At 37.1% G+C, this 18560-nt stretch overlaps 1 protein-coding gene across 2 annotated transcripts in view; it reads left to right on the forward strand.

Moving 5' to 3' along the window:
- The window catches only part of FHIP1A (FHF complex subunit HOOK interacting protein 1A), a 264968-nt gene that overhangs the window by 155025 nt on the left and 91383 nt on the right, over nt 1-18560 (forward strand). For both annotated transcript variants that reach the window (XM_065545584.2, XM_045392945.3), the window contains one exon: nt 11278-11503. In XM_065545584.2, coding sequence (XP_065401656.1) covers nt 11399-11503 — 105 coding nt within the window. In that variant the 5' untranslated portion in view covers nt 11278-11398. The remainder of the gene's footprint in view (nt 1-11277; nt 11504-18560) is intronic.

The raw sequence follows: 18560 nt of genomic DNA on the forward strand, positions 1-18560 counted from the left end.
GATTGGTAAGAATCCATTTTTGTCTCTTTCTCCTTGACTGTGCCCCCGCTTACACAATAACAAAAACAACTCTTCTCCTCCTCCTCTTATTTTTTGAAACAAGAGTATCTGATTTCATTGAATTCTGTACTTTTTTATTTTACTTTTTTGAAATAAAAAAGTTCTTAAAAGGTTTTTATTGTCACTTTCATTTTCTTCCTTGAAGGGGAGGAAAAACTCTCAACTGTGTACAGAGTAAATTAAATTACGAGAAAAATAACCTATGGAGTTAAACAAGATGAACTGAGGTTTTGGAACAAATCTAAGAATTGCCTTGATGTTGTAGATAGTTTAATCCATGATTCAGAGATATATTAGTCACTTTGATAGACTGTTGATTTGACTAATTACCCCGAAGGCTGACTGGCTGACTGAATTGCTCAAGTCAGCTAGTAATTTTGATCAAATCAGCGAGTAATTATGGTTTTGTGCAAGCAACAAATATAGAATACTGATTATGTTAGACTAAAGAAGATGTCATTGTGATATAATCATATAAAATATTTAATTCAAGCACCATAGCGTTCTTTTTATTTTTTCTTACTCTAAGGTTTACATTCTCAGAACAAATAATAGAAAAGGTTGTGGCAACTTTTTGGAGAGAATAATTTTATTCTCTCAATAAACAATGCATAAATGTGAACGATTCTCTGGTGCTAAGGTAAATACTCTTATATTTTAAGTGTACTTTAATTATAATATGCATATTTTGGGAGCCTTCAGAACTAAATATGGTCAGATTTTTAAAGCTGAAAGTTCTCTTTACATTTCTCATAGAAAGAAGCTAGAAAGGAGCAACTTATATGGGAAAGCTGGAAGTTACTGCTGCTAATTTCCTTACCAGTTCATTCTATAATTATTAATATTAGTATGATCAGGTCCACTAAAATCCAGATGCTTGTATTTGTTTGGTTTCTATTCTGTCATCATCCTTTCCCTCACTTTTGAAAATTCTTTCTACAGAGGATGATGTTTATTATTGAATTCTAATTAGCAGTGTTTGTATGCTATATTTGTGGGTTTTCAAAACATTTTAGAAACACAGACATGTTTACTTAATGGAAAAATCTGCCTTTAATTTTACTTGAGTTGTTGGATGGCTTACCTGTATTACATTCCTTTTCTATGAAAGCAGGAAATATAATTTACTTGGAACTCTGTGTAGATTTCAGTGTATAATTAGTAACGTTTGTGAAGCCCCTCCAGGGTTCTCCAGTTTTGTGTAGTCATTTCATTTATTGTATATGTTCTTGGCATTATCTGCCACTTAAAACCAGAGATTGAAAGGGAGAGGTGGAGAGAGGGAGGACAATCACTTACAAGGTTAGGATAATTTTGAGTTTATTCTTCAGGAATTATAGATGTATACCTGCTCTTTCCACCAGCCTCTCATAGTGTGGGTGTCTCTCTGTGCTGAAAGTAGTTCTTGCATTTGAAGACATACATTATTTTTTGAACAACCTGACCCCAAATGCCTACTGCATTGTTGGATATTCAGCTGATTCTCCAACTTAATGAGAAAAAAAAATGTGTTGGTTTCCAACAGATGCCTTACTAAGGGATGTTTGGTGGTAATTTTTGGTATTTTAATATTTTGCCATATTCAGTAACATCAGAACCTAGTCCTCAGATATAACCTCAGATATAACAATTTCACTCTAATAGTATTGAGTCAGATAATCAATTTTTGGTAATTCCCTAATGCAGAAAATGGAAGTGAATTATTGTGAATATATGTGTTAATAACATATAAAATTATTTTTACAAAAAAGGAACTACCTAGGTTCCTCTTTTGCTACCTAGTTGCTCTTCACAACTCCTTTGATTTTAGAAGTCAATTAACTCCAAAGTGCAGGATGCTTTCAAGGGGGAAGTAGGGACCTTGTCTATTCTTGCTCATTGTTTTCTACCTGAAGCACCAACTCTAGGGAGAAGTAGTGCCAAATGCAAAATCTATCTGAAGCAAAACTTAATTTAGAATAGCCTTTGATTTTTCTTTTCTTGCTTTTACTTTCTCTTTTTTCTCCCTGTACAAAAGACATTGATATACACATGCTAATTTAGTGGAGAAGACTTTTAATTAAAGAAGCATAGTTAGCCTGAAACCATTCAAGTGTATGCCAGTCACTCTAGAGGCAAGTGTAGATGAATTGAAGCAGAATATGGGAGAGTTGTGATCTACCCACTTGCTTCTGGAGGCTTATGGATAAATTAATGCATTCTTCTCCATAGAGACAGCCTCTCTGCTTGGAGGGGTGGCGGCCATCTAGTCAATAAGCCATCTTTGCTGTGGCAGAGGAGTTGCTCAGTATAAGTTGTTTCAGCTTTTACTTTTATTTCTTGGAAGTACAGCATGGTAAGCCTAAATTCTGGACCTCCAAGCAGATATTAGAGCCTCCATTACCCTTTGCTAATTGAAGGTGACACGGGGCTTTTTCTACTGTAGAGTCTCTGAAAAGGCAACAGCTATTGCTTATTATTTACATCTGTATGCTGAACTAGACTTACACGTGTATGTGTGTGTGTGCTACAGTGTATGTTGCTCTAGGTACAAGGGAGAGACATTGAGAATGTACTCTTTGTTGAGTGAGATACAGTACTGCTTTATTCAGGGGTAAACAATCTCATCAAAATTTCACCAAATGATGCTTGGGACAAAACGAAAGCTTCAAAGCAGTTAGATCTGCCGTTAGTGAGTGCAATATTTTAAAGAGGAAGTTTAAGAAACTTGTTTACAGGTGCGTAACGATATTTAGTTTTCAGAATAAATCTTAATCTGAGAGAACAGGTTTTTTACGAGTAGAAGAACAATCTCATAAGAAAAGCCAATTTAAGAGTTGTGGTGTAGTCAGGCGCAGTGGCACATGCCTGTAATCCGAGCACTTTGGGAGGCTGAGGTGGAAAGATCACTAGAGCTTACGAGTTCGAGACCAGATTGGCCAACATAGTGAAACCGTGTTGCTGCTAAACGTACAAAAATTAGCCAAGTGTGGTGGTGCACGCCTGTATTCCCAGCTACTCAGGAGGCTGAGGCATGAGAATCGCTTGAACCCAGGAGGTGGGAGTTGCAGTGAACCAAGATTGTGTCACTGTACTCCAGCCTGATGACAGGGCGAGACCCTGTCAAAAAAAAAAAAAAAAGAAAAAAAGTTGTGGTGAATAGTGGTCAAACTGCTCAAGTGAAGTTACAGTAAGCTGAATGCAGGAAGCTTTTCTGGATATGAGAAACTTTGTAGTGAGCTACATTTAGTTTGACCGATTTTGTTGTTCCTTAAAAAGAGGTCCTAGAAAAAATTGTTGAGAACCACTGAGGCTCCCTGAAAGGGTTTTGGGGAACCCCAGGGTCCCTCAGACCACATTTGGGGAACCACTGATCTAGACTGACAAAAACTTGGGCAGAAGATTAATTTTACAAATTCCTAGAGTTAGGAATCTCTTAGACTGAAGGTAAATTGCATACATTTAATTCACTGAGTATCGTGCAACAATAATATTAAGACAACCACTTAAAAAGTGCTTCTAAAAATAAGACTACAACTCTTCTGAATTATTTACATTTTCCTGATATGTTATTTTTGTATATATTTATTCCATTGGAAGTTAGCAAGTCTTCTAGGTACAGATGTAGTTGGTTTTCTTTTATGTGTTTTCTGTTAAATCTCTTTCAGACATTTGGTAGTCATTATGATGGAGTCAAATAGCATATTATATTAAGCTACTCTTTTATCCCTACTCATACCCATCAGGCTATACTCATTTTGCAGGTACTTTCCTTTCATATTGAGACTCAGAAGAGTCTTCAAATCTGTTGTCATTGCTATGCTTATGATAGAGCAAGTACTTTTCCTTTTATTTAAGTTGTTCTTTTGCTTTTATTTTGTTAAATAAAAAATGTTTTTGCTAAGTAGTAGATAAATATGGTACAAAATTCAAAAGTCAAAGAAGGTACAGTTTGAAAAGTGAGTCTCTCTCCTTCAGCTGTCCCCTAGCCCCCAGTGCCCTGTGCTGACTCAGCCACCTTAGAGTTCTTGTGTATCTTTTCAGAAATCTTCTATGCTTTTACAATCAGATGGGCTAATACATTGCTTTTCTTCTTACAGAAATGGTGGCATACTGTATTTGCTGTTCTGTTTACATTTTGGCAACCTTCTCCTATCAGTACATTAAGAGCTGTGTCTTTTTTGTTAATTGTAACATAGTATTCCATTACACAGAAGTACCATCGTTTATATAACCAAACCAGTATTGATGGATATGTAGGGTCTTTTCAGTCATTTACCATTTAAACAATGCTGCAAGGTACTAGTGTGATTAGTAGCTATAGTTAGAGAGGTACTGGTGGCTAAGAGAATGTGTCTGGGTCTGACTTGATAGTCTGAGTCAGACTCCATGATATCTGTGTGACTTTCATGAGATGAGTTCTTTTTATTTCTGCTCTATTCATAGCAGAACTTTTTGTTATCACAGAAGTCACAAAATTCCACAACTACATCTTCAGTAATACCATTAGAATGTGAACTGACTATTAGCGTGTTTTGGGACTCGATTCTCAATGGTTTTACCATGAATGCATCTTTAAAGTGGGTTTTAAACTTTTTTGAAGTGGGGCACCTCATGGACCCTTTTTAGAATTGGCTGAAAACTACGGCTACCTCTCTTCAGAAAAATATGCCCACAGTTTATAAGATTCATGGATGTATATGGAATTTTACTGTTATTTCACTAATTACACTTAGTACTTTTATGTCATGTGTGGATGAAGAACCTTTTTGAAAGGATGTTTTTCATGTTTCAAAAGGTAAGCATCACATCATCTGGTAACACTACAGGTTGCAAAGCTGCACATGTTCACATGAAGGGATTTAAAGCACTGGGTGGGGAACTAATTCTGATTGATAAAACTGTAGATACAGGTATTAGACTGAACAGCATCACTCGTCAAAGGTACCTACTTTTCCAGAGAACATGACCAAGACAAAAACTTACGTTTCTTTTTTTTTTCCAGGAACATTTTTGGAAAGAACTTTATGAAGTGAGAGGGTTCTTCTTAGAAAGATTCAGAGCATCTACTTCAAGTCTCTCCTTTAAGTTCTACCCTATAGAAGTTGTCAGATCATTTTTTTCTGCATTTACCTTAGTCAACTTTTGGGGTTTTGTGGCAGAAATCTTAAACAAGGTGTTTTTTAGTAGCTTTCAACAAAATAGTGATGTAAAAGGATGGTTTATACTATCAAGTGTACAGTGATCAGTTGGGTTGTTGGGGAGACTTTCCCCAAGAATGATCCAATTTTTAGGTTCCAACAAATCACCCTACGTTTATAAGAAACTTTTCTGTTCAATCACCAATGAGCTGATGTCTCAATACTTGCTATCAATTTCAAAATACATAATTTTTACATTCTAAATCCTTTCCTGTAGGGGTTTAATTTCTTCTTTAAAAATTTTTTTTAAAGTTTTGATCTTTATCGAGGTATAATTGATCTACTTAGTTTCTTAAATAGCTTTAAAATTAAGTCCAAAAACAAATTTCAGATAGGAATTTGAATATTAATTTTAATTTTTCTTTTCACATTTATTCTGCTCATCAGTCAGTTGCATGGCACATGGGTATGACATAGTTGGTAGCCTGTTCTTGTGAAACTAAGGTGTAAAATGAGGTAGGATTGTTTCATGGGATTATTAAGTTTTAGGCATCTTGTTACTATTTTGAAGCATGTATTTTCCAAAGCTGGAAACCATTTGGAATGTGTGTATTGAGAGAATTTTCTTTGCGTGCATTTTGTGTGTTAACTGGTGACCTAGAAGCTGGTGGAATGAAATAAGATTCTGATTACTGAAATGATGGACGTTGTACAGTGAATGAACTAGAGTTAAACTATGGCAAGTTGAGGGAGGGTTAAGCACAAGGTCCAGAAGAATAGGGGGCTATTAGATGCTTGCTTTATTTTTCACAGTCCAGCATTGCCCTGTGATATTGCGGTGAGAGAGAAAAGAGAACTGGGCCAGAAGATTAGAGCACAGGAGGATTTAGGTTTAATAGGATTTTATGAGCCTCCAAGAAGAGGTTGTCTGAGGTAGTTTGACCCAAAATGAAACACCCTCCTCAATACTGCTATTAGTTATAATTGAGGGCACAAGGTTCACCTCTCTTAAGGTGTTCCCAATATTTGATGAGTCTTCATCCTTAGATGGAATTTTATATGATAAGCACATTTACAGTAATAGACTTTTTATATATTTTTTATGTATTTAGTAGCAGCCAATTCAGAGCATTCCAAAGTACATTCTCAAACAATGAATTTTTCTATTGGCAGTTGCTCAGGAAATAAACAAACAAAACCTCAACCATGGAATTATATTTACTGTGGCTGCTTCCTGTGCTGTAAGTTCCTTAAGTGAAATATGCCTTAATGGTAAAAAAGAATACAGATAGAATCCCATCTGCAACTAGAATTCTTATGAAGATTTTTGTACAAAGGCCATCATCCTTCTTTAATGATTATCTGATTACCCCTCTCCAGTTGGTATAACAGTTGTGATAAAGTACATAAAATAATGACTCAAACTGTAAGAGACCTAAGAAATCTTACTTTAGTTCTAACTGCTTACCTAAGTGACATTCCAAAAGAAGAGTCCCATTTTTCGCTCAAGGTTTCACAGCTGGTTAGAGCTAGAACTAGAGTTTTGGGAACCTACCTCCTAGCTCGAAGCTCAGATTCCCAGGTTGGGACTTTAAATTTTTAGACTTTCAGGCTTGGACTGAGTCAACAACTCTTAGCCATTATCCTTTGTTCCCTACTTTAAATCTACCTAAATTCTCTAGCCATTTCCACAAACCCATCAGAGTGATATCAGAAGGGATGAAGAAGGAGGGGTAGAAAGGGAGCCAGCTGTGCTTTCCATCAAGTATAAGGTAGTGGTTTTGGTTTGGAAACTCACCACGAAAGACTTGGCTTTGCCTCCCTTTTATCTCTAGCACTCTCCTACCTGTGTTCTTGATCTCATCTTTCTTCTGCTCCTTTTGCTCCATCAAAATTCTTTTCCTTATATCTTCAAATTATGCGTGTTCATTCGTTCATTCCCATTAGGCCTGCAAATATAATCACTTTTCCTTGAATAAAAATGTTCCTTTGGCTCTGTCTCCCCTTAAGGTGGCTATCCTATTTATTTCCCTTAAGAATTTTTAAAAATTCATCATTAGAGGATATTTATTTAAATAGATAAAAGAATTGAAGGATGGTATGAGATAATATTTAAATGCCAAAATATTTATAGTTTAAGTTTAGTCTGATAGTAAGAAAGGGATATATCAAAATATAGTTATTGATAGTTCAGGAAAAAATGCGATTTTGACATATTTTTAGCTTTTCTAATTATTGTAGCTTTCCAAAGTGTCTGAAGTTGGGTAAGATGTCTGGGAATGAAATTTTTACATTGGAAAAGAGATGTGATTTAGATGGCTAGAATCTGAGCTTTTATAATTATATATTTTATTATTCTGTAAGGTGGAAGCATATGTTTTGCTTTTTTCATAGTCAAATAAAAATATATATTTTTGAAAAACAGCAAATAAAATTGATACAATTCTTTGGCCAGTTATCCCTGTCTCTAACAATATTTAATAGAATTTTTCTTTCCTTATTGATGGAAAGTATTTTTATATATAATATTAATGAGATATAAATATGGCCACTCAATAATGTCTATAGTCAGTTCTGTCTTTGCAGTGTAGAATTTATGCTGAAATATCAAGCTGTTGTATATATATTTTGACATCTCATCTCTTTCTTGCCCATTCCCCCAACCAAAAAACTCAACCACACCACACACCTACACGCACCCACTTTGAGTATTTTTTTTGTGTTGGTGGTTTTTTTGAAGAAAGATAAAAAAAAATCACTCCTTGGCATCTAAATGGTTTGTAGAGCTCTCTCTCAGGCATGAAACTTGAGTCAATGTGCACGTGTGACTTTACGGGAAGAACAGACTGCATGTGTGCCAAGAGTGGCAAGGTTTGCTTCAAACATTTTCGGCATCACGTAGCTTAGACTGAAGAGTGTAGAGGGAAAGAAAGGAGAAACGTCTGATGATGCCATATTCCTGACAGACTCACATTTAGTAACTGCAGCCCCTTTACCTACTTACCTTGGCTTCGTTCTGTCCTTTGTTCTTCTCTTGGGAGGTTTAGCTGTGATTTGATAGTTTAATAAAAAGCTTAGAGTGGCTGCAAAAAAGGAAAAAAACACCAGTAACAGGAAAATGCAGTGTGTTGAACACCTTAGTGCTTGAGGAAATATGTCCTTATGCATCTCTCATAAATATGGAGCCATCTCTTTCTGTTTTATTAATGTATTGCCCTGGTGACATGCCAGTGTTTTAGTACTCTAATATGGAATAAGACAGAGAGAGAGAGAGAATGAAAATATCCAACTTTTTGTTGTTCTCTGGGCGTGCTAGGTAGTATTTTTCATTTGTAGGATCTTCTGGCATACTTGTTTCCTTCTCAAACTTAGCTTGTTTGACTTGCCTCATTCCTTCTTTCTCTCCCAAGTTTTCTTTATATTGTAGTTTCTTCATTCATGATACATTTTAATTCTTTAGGCATCTGTTTCAAAAGTATAGTTGGATAAGAATAAATGAAATGAGATGCACTTTTCTTAGAAATGTTACAAGTTCCCTTAGAGAATAGGGCCAGCGATTATAGCCCTTAGAAAGGAGAATATAGTTTCCTAGAAAGAGCACTGGACTGGGAATACAGAGATTTATATTCTGTTTCTATCAAAATTAACTTGTGCTGGGCATGGTGGCCCATGCCTATAATCCTAGCCCTTTGGGAAGCCAAAACGGGAGAATTGCTTGAGCTCAGGAGTTCGAGACCAGCCTGGGCAACATAGGGAGACCCTGTCTGTACAAAAAATGAAAAAAAATTGGACGGGTGTGGTGGCACATGCCTGTAGTCCCAGCTATTCAGGAGGCTGAGGTGGGAGGATTGCTTGTGCCCAGGAGTTCAAGGCTGCAGTGAGATATGATGGCTTCTACACTCCAGGCTGGGTGATGAATTGAGACTCTGTCTCTAATAAAACAACAACAACAACCACCACCACCACCACCACCAACCACCACCACCAACAACAGCAAACTAACTAGTAAGCTCATAGCATTGGCTATTTGTCCCGTCTCTACTGCATTCTCGCCATTTCTGAGAAGATTGCATGTAAATTCCTTCTGAAAACTAACTTGAAGGATCTTAGCATATGTTTCTGTTTTTGACTTAGAAGCAATTGGCATGATGTATGTTCCTTTCATACCTCTGAAGAAGAATCTTTGAATTCTGGAGCTGGAATGACTTGAGTCTTGTAGTTTTTCGATCTCTGGGATAAATCAAAACTTTGATTTTCTTCATTATTATCACTATGTAACCTAAATAAAAGGCCTTGACATTTTCACAGAAATGTAATGTGTAGAATAATGAGGAAGTTGATTCAGAATCTTGTTTTATCTCTTATCATTTAAAACAAGGCTGTAAATGTAAATGTTTATAAGGGCTAGTGAGGTAACCTGAATGAGGTGAAGGTTCTGGCAGTAAGATCACAGGGAGTGGCAGGCACTGTGGGGACGGGAGAATGCATTCCCTGCATATATGGGGTAGCCACTCCTGATTTTTGAAACACTAGATCGACCCAATAGTAGCAAAGAGCCATGGTTGGCGGTGGACAATGTCCATTGAAAACAAGTTTGTATTATTTGGAATTTTAGTTTGGGGAATTCAATTTTAATAAAATAAAGCTATAGAAGAAACACACAGGCAGTTTTCCTTGAGTATATGATTTGTGTACTTCTTTTAACAGGCCGTCCTTTCTGTATACCTTAACTCTCCTCCATTCTTTTTCAAAAATGTTTCTTTCCTCAGAACTATGCTTGCAAGTGTTCTGTTCTTATGTCCTAAAAATTCTTTCTAAGACCTTGTCATGATGAATAGTTGCCCTCCTATTAACAGAAGTGCTCGTTTTAAATACTTCTTAACTATTTTCCAGTGTTTAATTCTATTCCCCACAAGGAACTTAACCCCTAAGTCTCCTCTGAAGCCTACTTTCTCCCATCTTACTGTTTACAGGGAGGAACAGCTGATTGGTGTTCTCCTTGTAATACCTTTCATATTACTCTGTTGAAAATGGCTACCCCCTGTTTTCTTTTGGCATTACGAGTCTACAAACTTTTATTACAGTTTTTGTTTTCCAGGGTTCTGGTAATTGTAATTACTTTTTTCTGAACTCTTCCCAATCTGTACACTAAAAAAATAGTATTTTCAATTATACCTAGTCCTTTTATGGACTGATCAAACTGGTGAGACAATACCACTGTCTTACTGCTTTTGTCAGTGCCACACAAATGGATCATATTCACCATACACTCTATGACCTCAATTTCTTTTTTCCCCTACTTACTCTCTTGTAGTCAGGATTTCTTTGTATTTTTTTCCGTGTTTCACTTTTCATTTGTAAGTGTGCTGCCTTGCACTCACACCTAATAAACACTATCTTGTTTTTGATGGATCATTTCTATCTCTGATTTGTCAAGGTTACTTGGAATTCTATTATTTTTCAGAAAAGCTAGAAACTTTAACCTAGTTTATAGCCACAAAATGATTGAGAATCCTTTCAATTCTGGCAGCCATTGATTTAAAAAAATATTCAATCAAATTAGACCCAGGAATCTGGGTGCTGTTTTATAATACCTCCCCCAAGTTGCATCAAGCCATTTATTTCTCTTGCTATTAACTCATGGTTTTCCTGTTACTGGGTGTTTTTAAGCTCTGCAAACATTGGTATCATAATAGGTTGGTGCAAAAATAATCGCGATTTTTGCCCTTGAAAGTAATGGCAAAAACTAATTACTTTTGTACCAACCTAATAGTTTCTTGCTTGATTCTAGAAACTAGACTTGAACTTGAGTGATTTAGAATAGTAATTTTGGGGGGTTGTGGCTGGTTGTAGTGGAGAGAAGAAACCCAATAATTGTTTCATTTATTCATGTAGCTTAGGTAGCATTATTATTTTGTATTTTTAGTAGCAAAGTAGGAGAAAATAGGAGAGCCTTTAGATTGAGTGTATCTGTTTTGTAGATTTTTTTCTGTGTTGGACTTTAAGAATGTCTAAGCTTTGATTTAAATTTTATAGTCAGTGTCCTATTTAATTTATGAACATAATAAAATTCATTTTTTTGTTATTGTCATTACAGGTTTTGGAAGGTGACAATGAAATGTGAAGAAGTTCCATTTCTCAAACCTGAAAGTTAGTGACTGCTACCAAATTTTAATGAAAATTAAATATGACTTAGAAGTATTGATTTATGAAGTCTTATGATGTCATCGGTTTCGACAGGAAGCAAACTCCAGCAGGCTGTGAGCCTACAGGGAGTTGACCCAGAAACATGCATGATTGTATTTAAAAACCACTGGGCACAGGTAATGTATGAATTCCACTTTTTTTGCTGGTCTCAGTAACCCCAGGGGCCTCCATCACATTGAATCAGGTGATAGGTACCTCTGTGATAGGTAACTAGATTTCTAGAAACATAGGGAGGGAAACTCTTTCAGGTAGGAAGAAAAGTAACTTTTTCATCTTGCTTTCCTAGAATAGGTATCTGGTCAAAAACCGAGGTTTTCACAAAAGCAATTAGGGTACATGCATGTTCCTTGGATATTTTTAGAAGAACAGCAGTTGTTCCTTAAAGTGACTTTTATATCGCTTTGCAATATACTTGACCGTAATTACATCCTCTCTCTTTCTCTCTTCCCTGCTGATTTCCATCCAGTTCTTAAGCTCTAATAATACTAAAATACACATTTATTAAACATTTACCAAGTACTCTGTTGAGTACTTCAAATGCATTATGTCATTTAATCTTCTCTACAAACCTGTAAGGTAGCTAATGTTAGCTTCCTCATTTTACAGAAGAGGGAACAGAAAATTACCGAGGTTAAATAACTTGTTTGAGGTTATGCAGCTAGTAAGTTACTAAGCCCGTTACTTAGGCTTTGGTCTCTTGACTCCAAAGCTCATGTGTTTGATCTCTGTGCTCTACTGTTTTGCGGCTGGTGGTCCCTGTGTAACTTAATGAAAAATCCCTGAGTATACCTGAATATATGTCTTCATTACAAAGTGATTACAAATTTTTTTTTTATTATTTACTTTGACTTCTCTGATCTGCTGTGTGGATAATTAAGGGTTGAATGTTCAGAAAATTTACTATCCTGCCCCTTAGGGAGTTTATAAGTAGTAAAATAAATAAAATTGGCATTCTTTACTACTTGCCCAACATTGCACTCCCCAGGTGAGCTGGTAAGTGGCTATTTATGTGACAGTTTTTAAATGACTACCCAGTTCCTTCCTGTGGCTGGAAACAGCACACGGGTCAAAGCACTGAGCCTGTAAATCGCAACAATTATAGGGGACACAGTTTAGATCAAAAACGAGCAAAATCAATTCTGTTTCTGAGCCGTTTATACTTTGTAGCTTCTTGTTACTATCCAGTATAAACCTTCTCCGATTTTTTGTGCATTCTCTGACTTTTTGCCGTTAGAATTTTAATGAATTTGCTATGGACATTAGGGCACATATGCTTTAGTTAAGGGAAGAAAGTAATTTAGGAGTTTTTGAGATAATTAGAGTAATAACCTTTGGCTTTGCACTTTTATAAATATTTTAAAGCAGTATCTTCAAAGCGAGGTGGTAAATCCTAAGGAATGAGCCCAGTAGTCCATTGGGTGTAGGAAGAATATTTTAGAAGGTCTGTTTCTATCTTTACCTTTTACAAATTTCTGTTTTGTGTTTAAAATGTACATTATATATTTGTATATTAGTACCTGTATGATTACTAATTTATTTAGTTACTTGTGCTCATTTAAAAAATCTATTAGTGCACAATCATATGTTTTTAATTGAGAACATTTTCAGCTCCAGTCATTTCATTAGGCTGAAGAAGTCTATCCTACTATGTAGTCTTCACTCCCAGCCCCATTTTGTTTATTTGTTTGTGTATAATACCTTGGGTTATAATCATTTCTCCTGGGGTAACTGTGATATGATCCATTTAGTATTCTGTGCCACTTTCCAAAGACGTGATACATCATCAGCTTCTTGATCATATGTAGGTGGGTCATCTGCCCTGTCAGATTCTGTCCCCGGCAGGCTTTCTCCAAATGTGAGGAATGTGTCAGTACAATGTGTCACATTATTGAAAGACTATTGGTCCCAGAATCATATTATTCATTTCCATAACAATACAAATGACTTCATTATTTTCGGACATTTTGGGTTCTCTGAAGCACAGTACAGATACATAGTACTCTCAGTGCAGACAAGTCTTGAGTTGAAGGTAAGGATAACTTTGTCAAAGGGGATGCTGTTTAGTTGTTAAATATTTTCTTTTATAAAGTTGGGACACTCATGGTCTTATTGTTGACTCAGCCATTTCTTTACCTTTGGGCAGGTGTTTTTAACCTTTTTTAGGCTTAACGTTTCCTTTTAAATAAATTCGGAAAATGCTCTCAGTTGCTGCCTATAGAGGCCCTTGAGGGCCTTTCTGTTATCTTTGTGAATGAAAATACTGGTTGAAGAAATTTACGTGAGTGTCAAAGTGTTATTGTTCATTGGAGATTTACTGAGCCCACACTCCAGGCATGTCACTGTAGGCATCACAGGTGGGACTTGAGAATGTATAAGCCTTGGTCTGGGCTTTAAAAAATGTATAAGCTGATTCAGATGACAATGCAAGATACATTATTATAAAATAGATAATCATTATTACATGAATTAAGTCAAGAGAAGGGGCTATTATGGCTGGAAATGACCTAGGAATGGAGAAAGTGAGATTTTGCTAGGTTGGCTATGGAAAAGGAGGGTTTTGATGACAGATAGGAAAAGAATATTTCAGAGAATGGATACTGGGAACAAATGCTCAATTTTAGCTTTTTTGGATGGTAAATATAAAGGAGGGGAAGGCAAAAAAATCATAGCCAGGCAGAGATATGGGACGAAGAGTAAGATAAGGAATGAGATCTTCAGTTGGTGGGAATGAATGATACTTACATATTGTTTTAGAGTTTCATGCATTAGCTCTTGGCTGTGAGTTGTTGGGCTGGGGTGGGTGAAGAGCAGTTGCAGAGGATTGGGAAAAGAGCTCAAGTCTGATATAAGCTCCTAGGCCTACTGTGACTACAGCCCCTGGGTTCCCCTGAGGCGACGCAAGAAAAATCTGTAAGGCTGGTAGGGAATGAGACATAGACAAAGCTGGAAAGCATTTTATTTGCCCAGATGCCCCATTACCTGCCCAGTGTAATGCTTTTTTAAATGTCAAATTAGGAAAAAGTGTTGGCCGGGTGCTGTGGCTCACATCTGTGTTCCCAGCACTTTGGGAGGCTGAGGCGGGCAGATCACAAGGTCAGGAGTTTGAGACCAACCTGGCCAACACGGTGAAACCCCATCTCTACTAAAAATAAAAAACTTAGCCGGGCGTGGTGGTGCGTGCCTGTAATCCCAGCTACTCGGGAGTCTAAGGCAGGAGAATCGCTTGAACCCAGGAGGTGGAGGTTTCAGTGAGCTGAAATTGCGCCACTGAACTCCAGCCTGGGCGACAGAGCAAGACGTCTTAAAAAAATAAAAATAAATAAAAAAAAAAGAAAGGAAAAAATGAAGGCAACAAAAGCCTGTGGTATCCCGAGTTCTATTCGTTAGGAGACTTAAGTACAAATTCAACATAATTAACTTGTATTTGACAGGTTCTGTTCTGCTATTTGTTAATAGCTTCTATTCCAGAGCTTGAGTTAAAGAGCAAACACTGATGGAGGAGATCTGCTTGCCCACTTACACCTTAGAGCCTGTCAGAGGCAGCTAGTTATACAACCAGCCGTCATCCAATCAGTCTGTGATTCAGGGGAGTTGCCAGCGGAGAGACCTTAAATGGCCCAGTGGTGCACTTGAGGTTCCAAACTGTTTCTGGGTCCAGTGATCTCATGGCATCCCAGAATCATTCTAGAGTATACTTTCAGGAATGGTTGCATTCCTAATAGTGACACTGAAGAGTCTGGGCTATAGAAAGTAGCCGCTGACTTTCTCTCACCTTCTGAGATGCCATCTTGTCCCATAAGTTGCCAGAGTGATGAATCTCAAATCCAGATCTGTCTGGTTCATTCCTCTAGGTGAACCTTTCAGTGGCATCTGGCCACCTACAGGCCAGGATGGCACACATAATTTGTTATGTCCTGGCTTCTGTTACTCTCTGCCTCTCATTTAATCACCAAAAATGCAAAGTTGCTTGGGGTTCCTAGCCACCCCGTCTCCTGGCAGTATCCATCATGCTATTTTATCCCTCTGTGCCTTAGGCACTCATTCTTCTTTCTGCCTGAAATATTCCTCCCACTGGTTAAATGCCTGTCCTTCTACAGGCCTCATTTGAGGCATCATTTGCTCTAGGAAACCTTCCCTGCCCTCTTTCATGCTCCCACCCCATGTTCAAGCATTAACCTGAGTATTCTATCACTCTTACACCAATCACCTTATAATTTAATTATTTATATTTTTAGAGAGAGAGTCTAGCTATGTTGCACTGGAGTGCAGTGGCTATTCACAGGTGCAATCATGGCATGCTACAGCCTTGAACTCCTGGCTCAAGAGATCCTGCTTCCTCACTCTCCCAAATAGCTGGGACTGCAGATATGTGCCACTGCATGTAGCCCAACCACTTTTTATTAAAATTGCATATACACTATCTTCTTCACAAACTCATTACAAGCTCCTCAAGATCAGAGGCCATTTGTAACTGATATTCCCATTGCCCAGAACAGACTGTGACATATAGTAGATGTTCAATAAACGATTGAACTGAAAGGCAGTCAGAATAAAATACAAGTTTAAAAGACCTAGGCAACTTAGGAAACAGCTTTCAATGTACACTAATTTTAAAACATTGTATAATTTGCCACCAGCAAGATCTTTGGACTTGCGTTAAATGATCTGGAAGAGTGTGTGTATGTGTTTTATAGTAGTCTGTAAGAACAGTTTATAATCTAGTAGACTGTTGTTTTTATCTCTTGCCTTTGTGTCTTTGTTTTTATCTGAATGGAAGAGAAGACAGAAACAATAAGAAGCATTATTAGCCCACCAGGCAATAAACTATTCAACTAGACTGCCATGTGAATTAAATTCCCTACACTAGTTATTTTTGATGGCACAGTTGTACTTTCTGAAGCTTCATGGACCTTGTTCTATTCCTTTTCTCTCTGCTCCTTTCAAGCATTGAATTTCAAAAGGTCTCTGCTCTTAGAGCCAGAGCAGAGGAGGTGGGTTAAAAAAAATCAATTGGAAATGCACATTTCTGTCTTTGCCTCTAGTTAATTAATAGCCCAGAATGACTTCTGTCTACCTTCAGCCTCTAAAAATAAGCTGTTTAAAAAATGTTTAGGCTAAGAAAATGTCAGAGCTCAAATAGAGTAATAGTGATGGATGAGGAAAAGTCAGTGGGTTTAGTAACATTTTTCATCTTGGAGAGGGGTAGGGATGGGAAAACACAGAACCATCTAGATTGGTTAATTAAGTCAAATGTCTTCCCACAATAGTCAAAAATAGATAATATACTTGAGGTATGGTATCTTGTGTAGAGTTCCAAGTAGCCCAAATCTAAAGTCTAGAGCATCCATGCATGGATTTGACACGTGTACTGTATTTGAGTCTCATTCCCTTGCTCTGCTTATCTCCATTCTTTCGCTCTGTGCCTTGTAGTAGACTAAATGACAGAGAAAAATTAAGTAAAGCCTTTGAGAGATGAACAGTTGGGAAGTATTAGAGAACTCTGATTAATTTTCTAAATATCTTAGTAAATTTATGTTTGTTAACATTTCAAAAAGTTCTGTCTCCCTTCCAAGGCTTACAGGTAGCTCTAGCCTTGATGGTAGAAGGTAAAGTGAACCAAAGGTATACTTCTTAAGTTAGAGGACTGAGGCATTAACTTGCACTTCTGTCAGACTCTAAAGTGGTTGAACATGGCTGGGTGCGATGGCTCATGCCTGTAGTCCCAGCACTTTGGGAAGCCGAGGTGGGCAGGAGTCTGAGACCAGCCTGGCCAACACGGTGAAACACTATCTCTACTAAAATACAAAAGTTAGCCAGGTGTGGTGGCACATGCCTGTAATCCCAGCTACTTGGGAGGCTGAGGCAGGAGACTTGCTTGAACCCAGGAGGCGGAGGTTGCAGTGAGCTGAGATTGCACCATTGCACTCCAACCTGGGTGACTGAGAGAGACTCCATCTCAAAAAATAAAAATAAAAATAAAATAAAAATAAAATGATTGAGCATGTTGAAATGTCAGCAACTCTCCTACTGTGTGCTTGGTGGTAAGTTTGATTTTTGCTGTGGTTGAAATTAGTGTTCTTTGAAATATCATTATTTAGATCATTACTCATAAGGCTTTTCCATAACTGTTTTATCCAAGATTTAGGCAAGCTTCTGGAGCTCAGGACTGGAGCTGACATTAAAAACCTGGTGTTAAGTGAATACGTATTATAAAGCTGTTATCTTAATGTAAAAAGAAGTGACTTGGTAGAGGTCTCCCTGTGGAAATAGATGCATAAGGAACACTTAATACTGAAAGACACAGCTGTTAAGTCATGAACAAGGGCTGCATGGAAACTTTTGTGTCGTTATTTGATACGTTATTTGATTAAGTGGAATTTGGCTTTAGACAGCTAAATCTTGCCCTTCAGTGTGTTGGAAAATATTGCATAGTAACTTGGTTTTTTCCACAATGCCACCTTATTTTAGCATTCCAAAGGATTTGGAAGTGTGGGTTTTACACATAAGACTTTCTTAAAATAACTGGGCTCTAACTTTGGTAGCATAAATAATCACTTACTGATACATGCATGTATGTAAGACAGAGAACAATATTAACTGGAATCAAAGCTAGTCTCCTGAGAGAGAAACACTTGTGTTTATCCTGAAGGGTAATCATTTGTAGCTGAGGTACAATTATGTGATTTATGTAGAGCTTTCATTTTGAAAGCATTTGCACTTGCTGTTTAGAATTTGTGCCCGTTTGAAATTCAGGCCAATTATCACTGGCTCACAGGGGCCATCATAAGGGATAAGGATAGGAGTATCTGATACTACTTAATGAAAGAAACATGCTATTTATTAATCTTATTTAGCCCCAGTAATTCTCACATTTATAAGTCAAATGGCTTTGAAATTAGGTTAAATTTAGCTCTATGAATTTGATATTTTTACCAGCATTGTTCATACTGTTGATTTTTATGTGTTTCTTTCTTTTTGGAATTGTGATACTTTACATTTAGGATCTGTATGTGATGAAGGCTAATGGTGCACCCACACACATACACATACACACGGGCACACACGTCTGTGTTTCTTAAAGTTTGTAGATTAACAAACATCTAGCTATGATCCGCAAAACGTTTAAGTTGCTATTTCTGATCTCAGCTGGTTTACTTAATTAATGAGTGTGGG

The sequence above is a fragment of the Macaca fascicularis genome, chromosome 5, assembly GCF_037993035.2.
Source record: "Macaca fascicularis isolate 582-1 chromosome 5, T2T-MFA8v1.1".
Classification (NCBI taxonomy): Eukaryota; Metazoa; Chordata; class Mammalia; order Primates; family Cercopithecidae; genus Macaca; species Macaca fascicularis.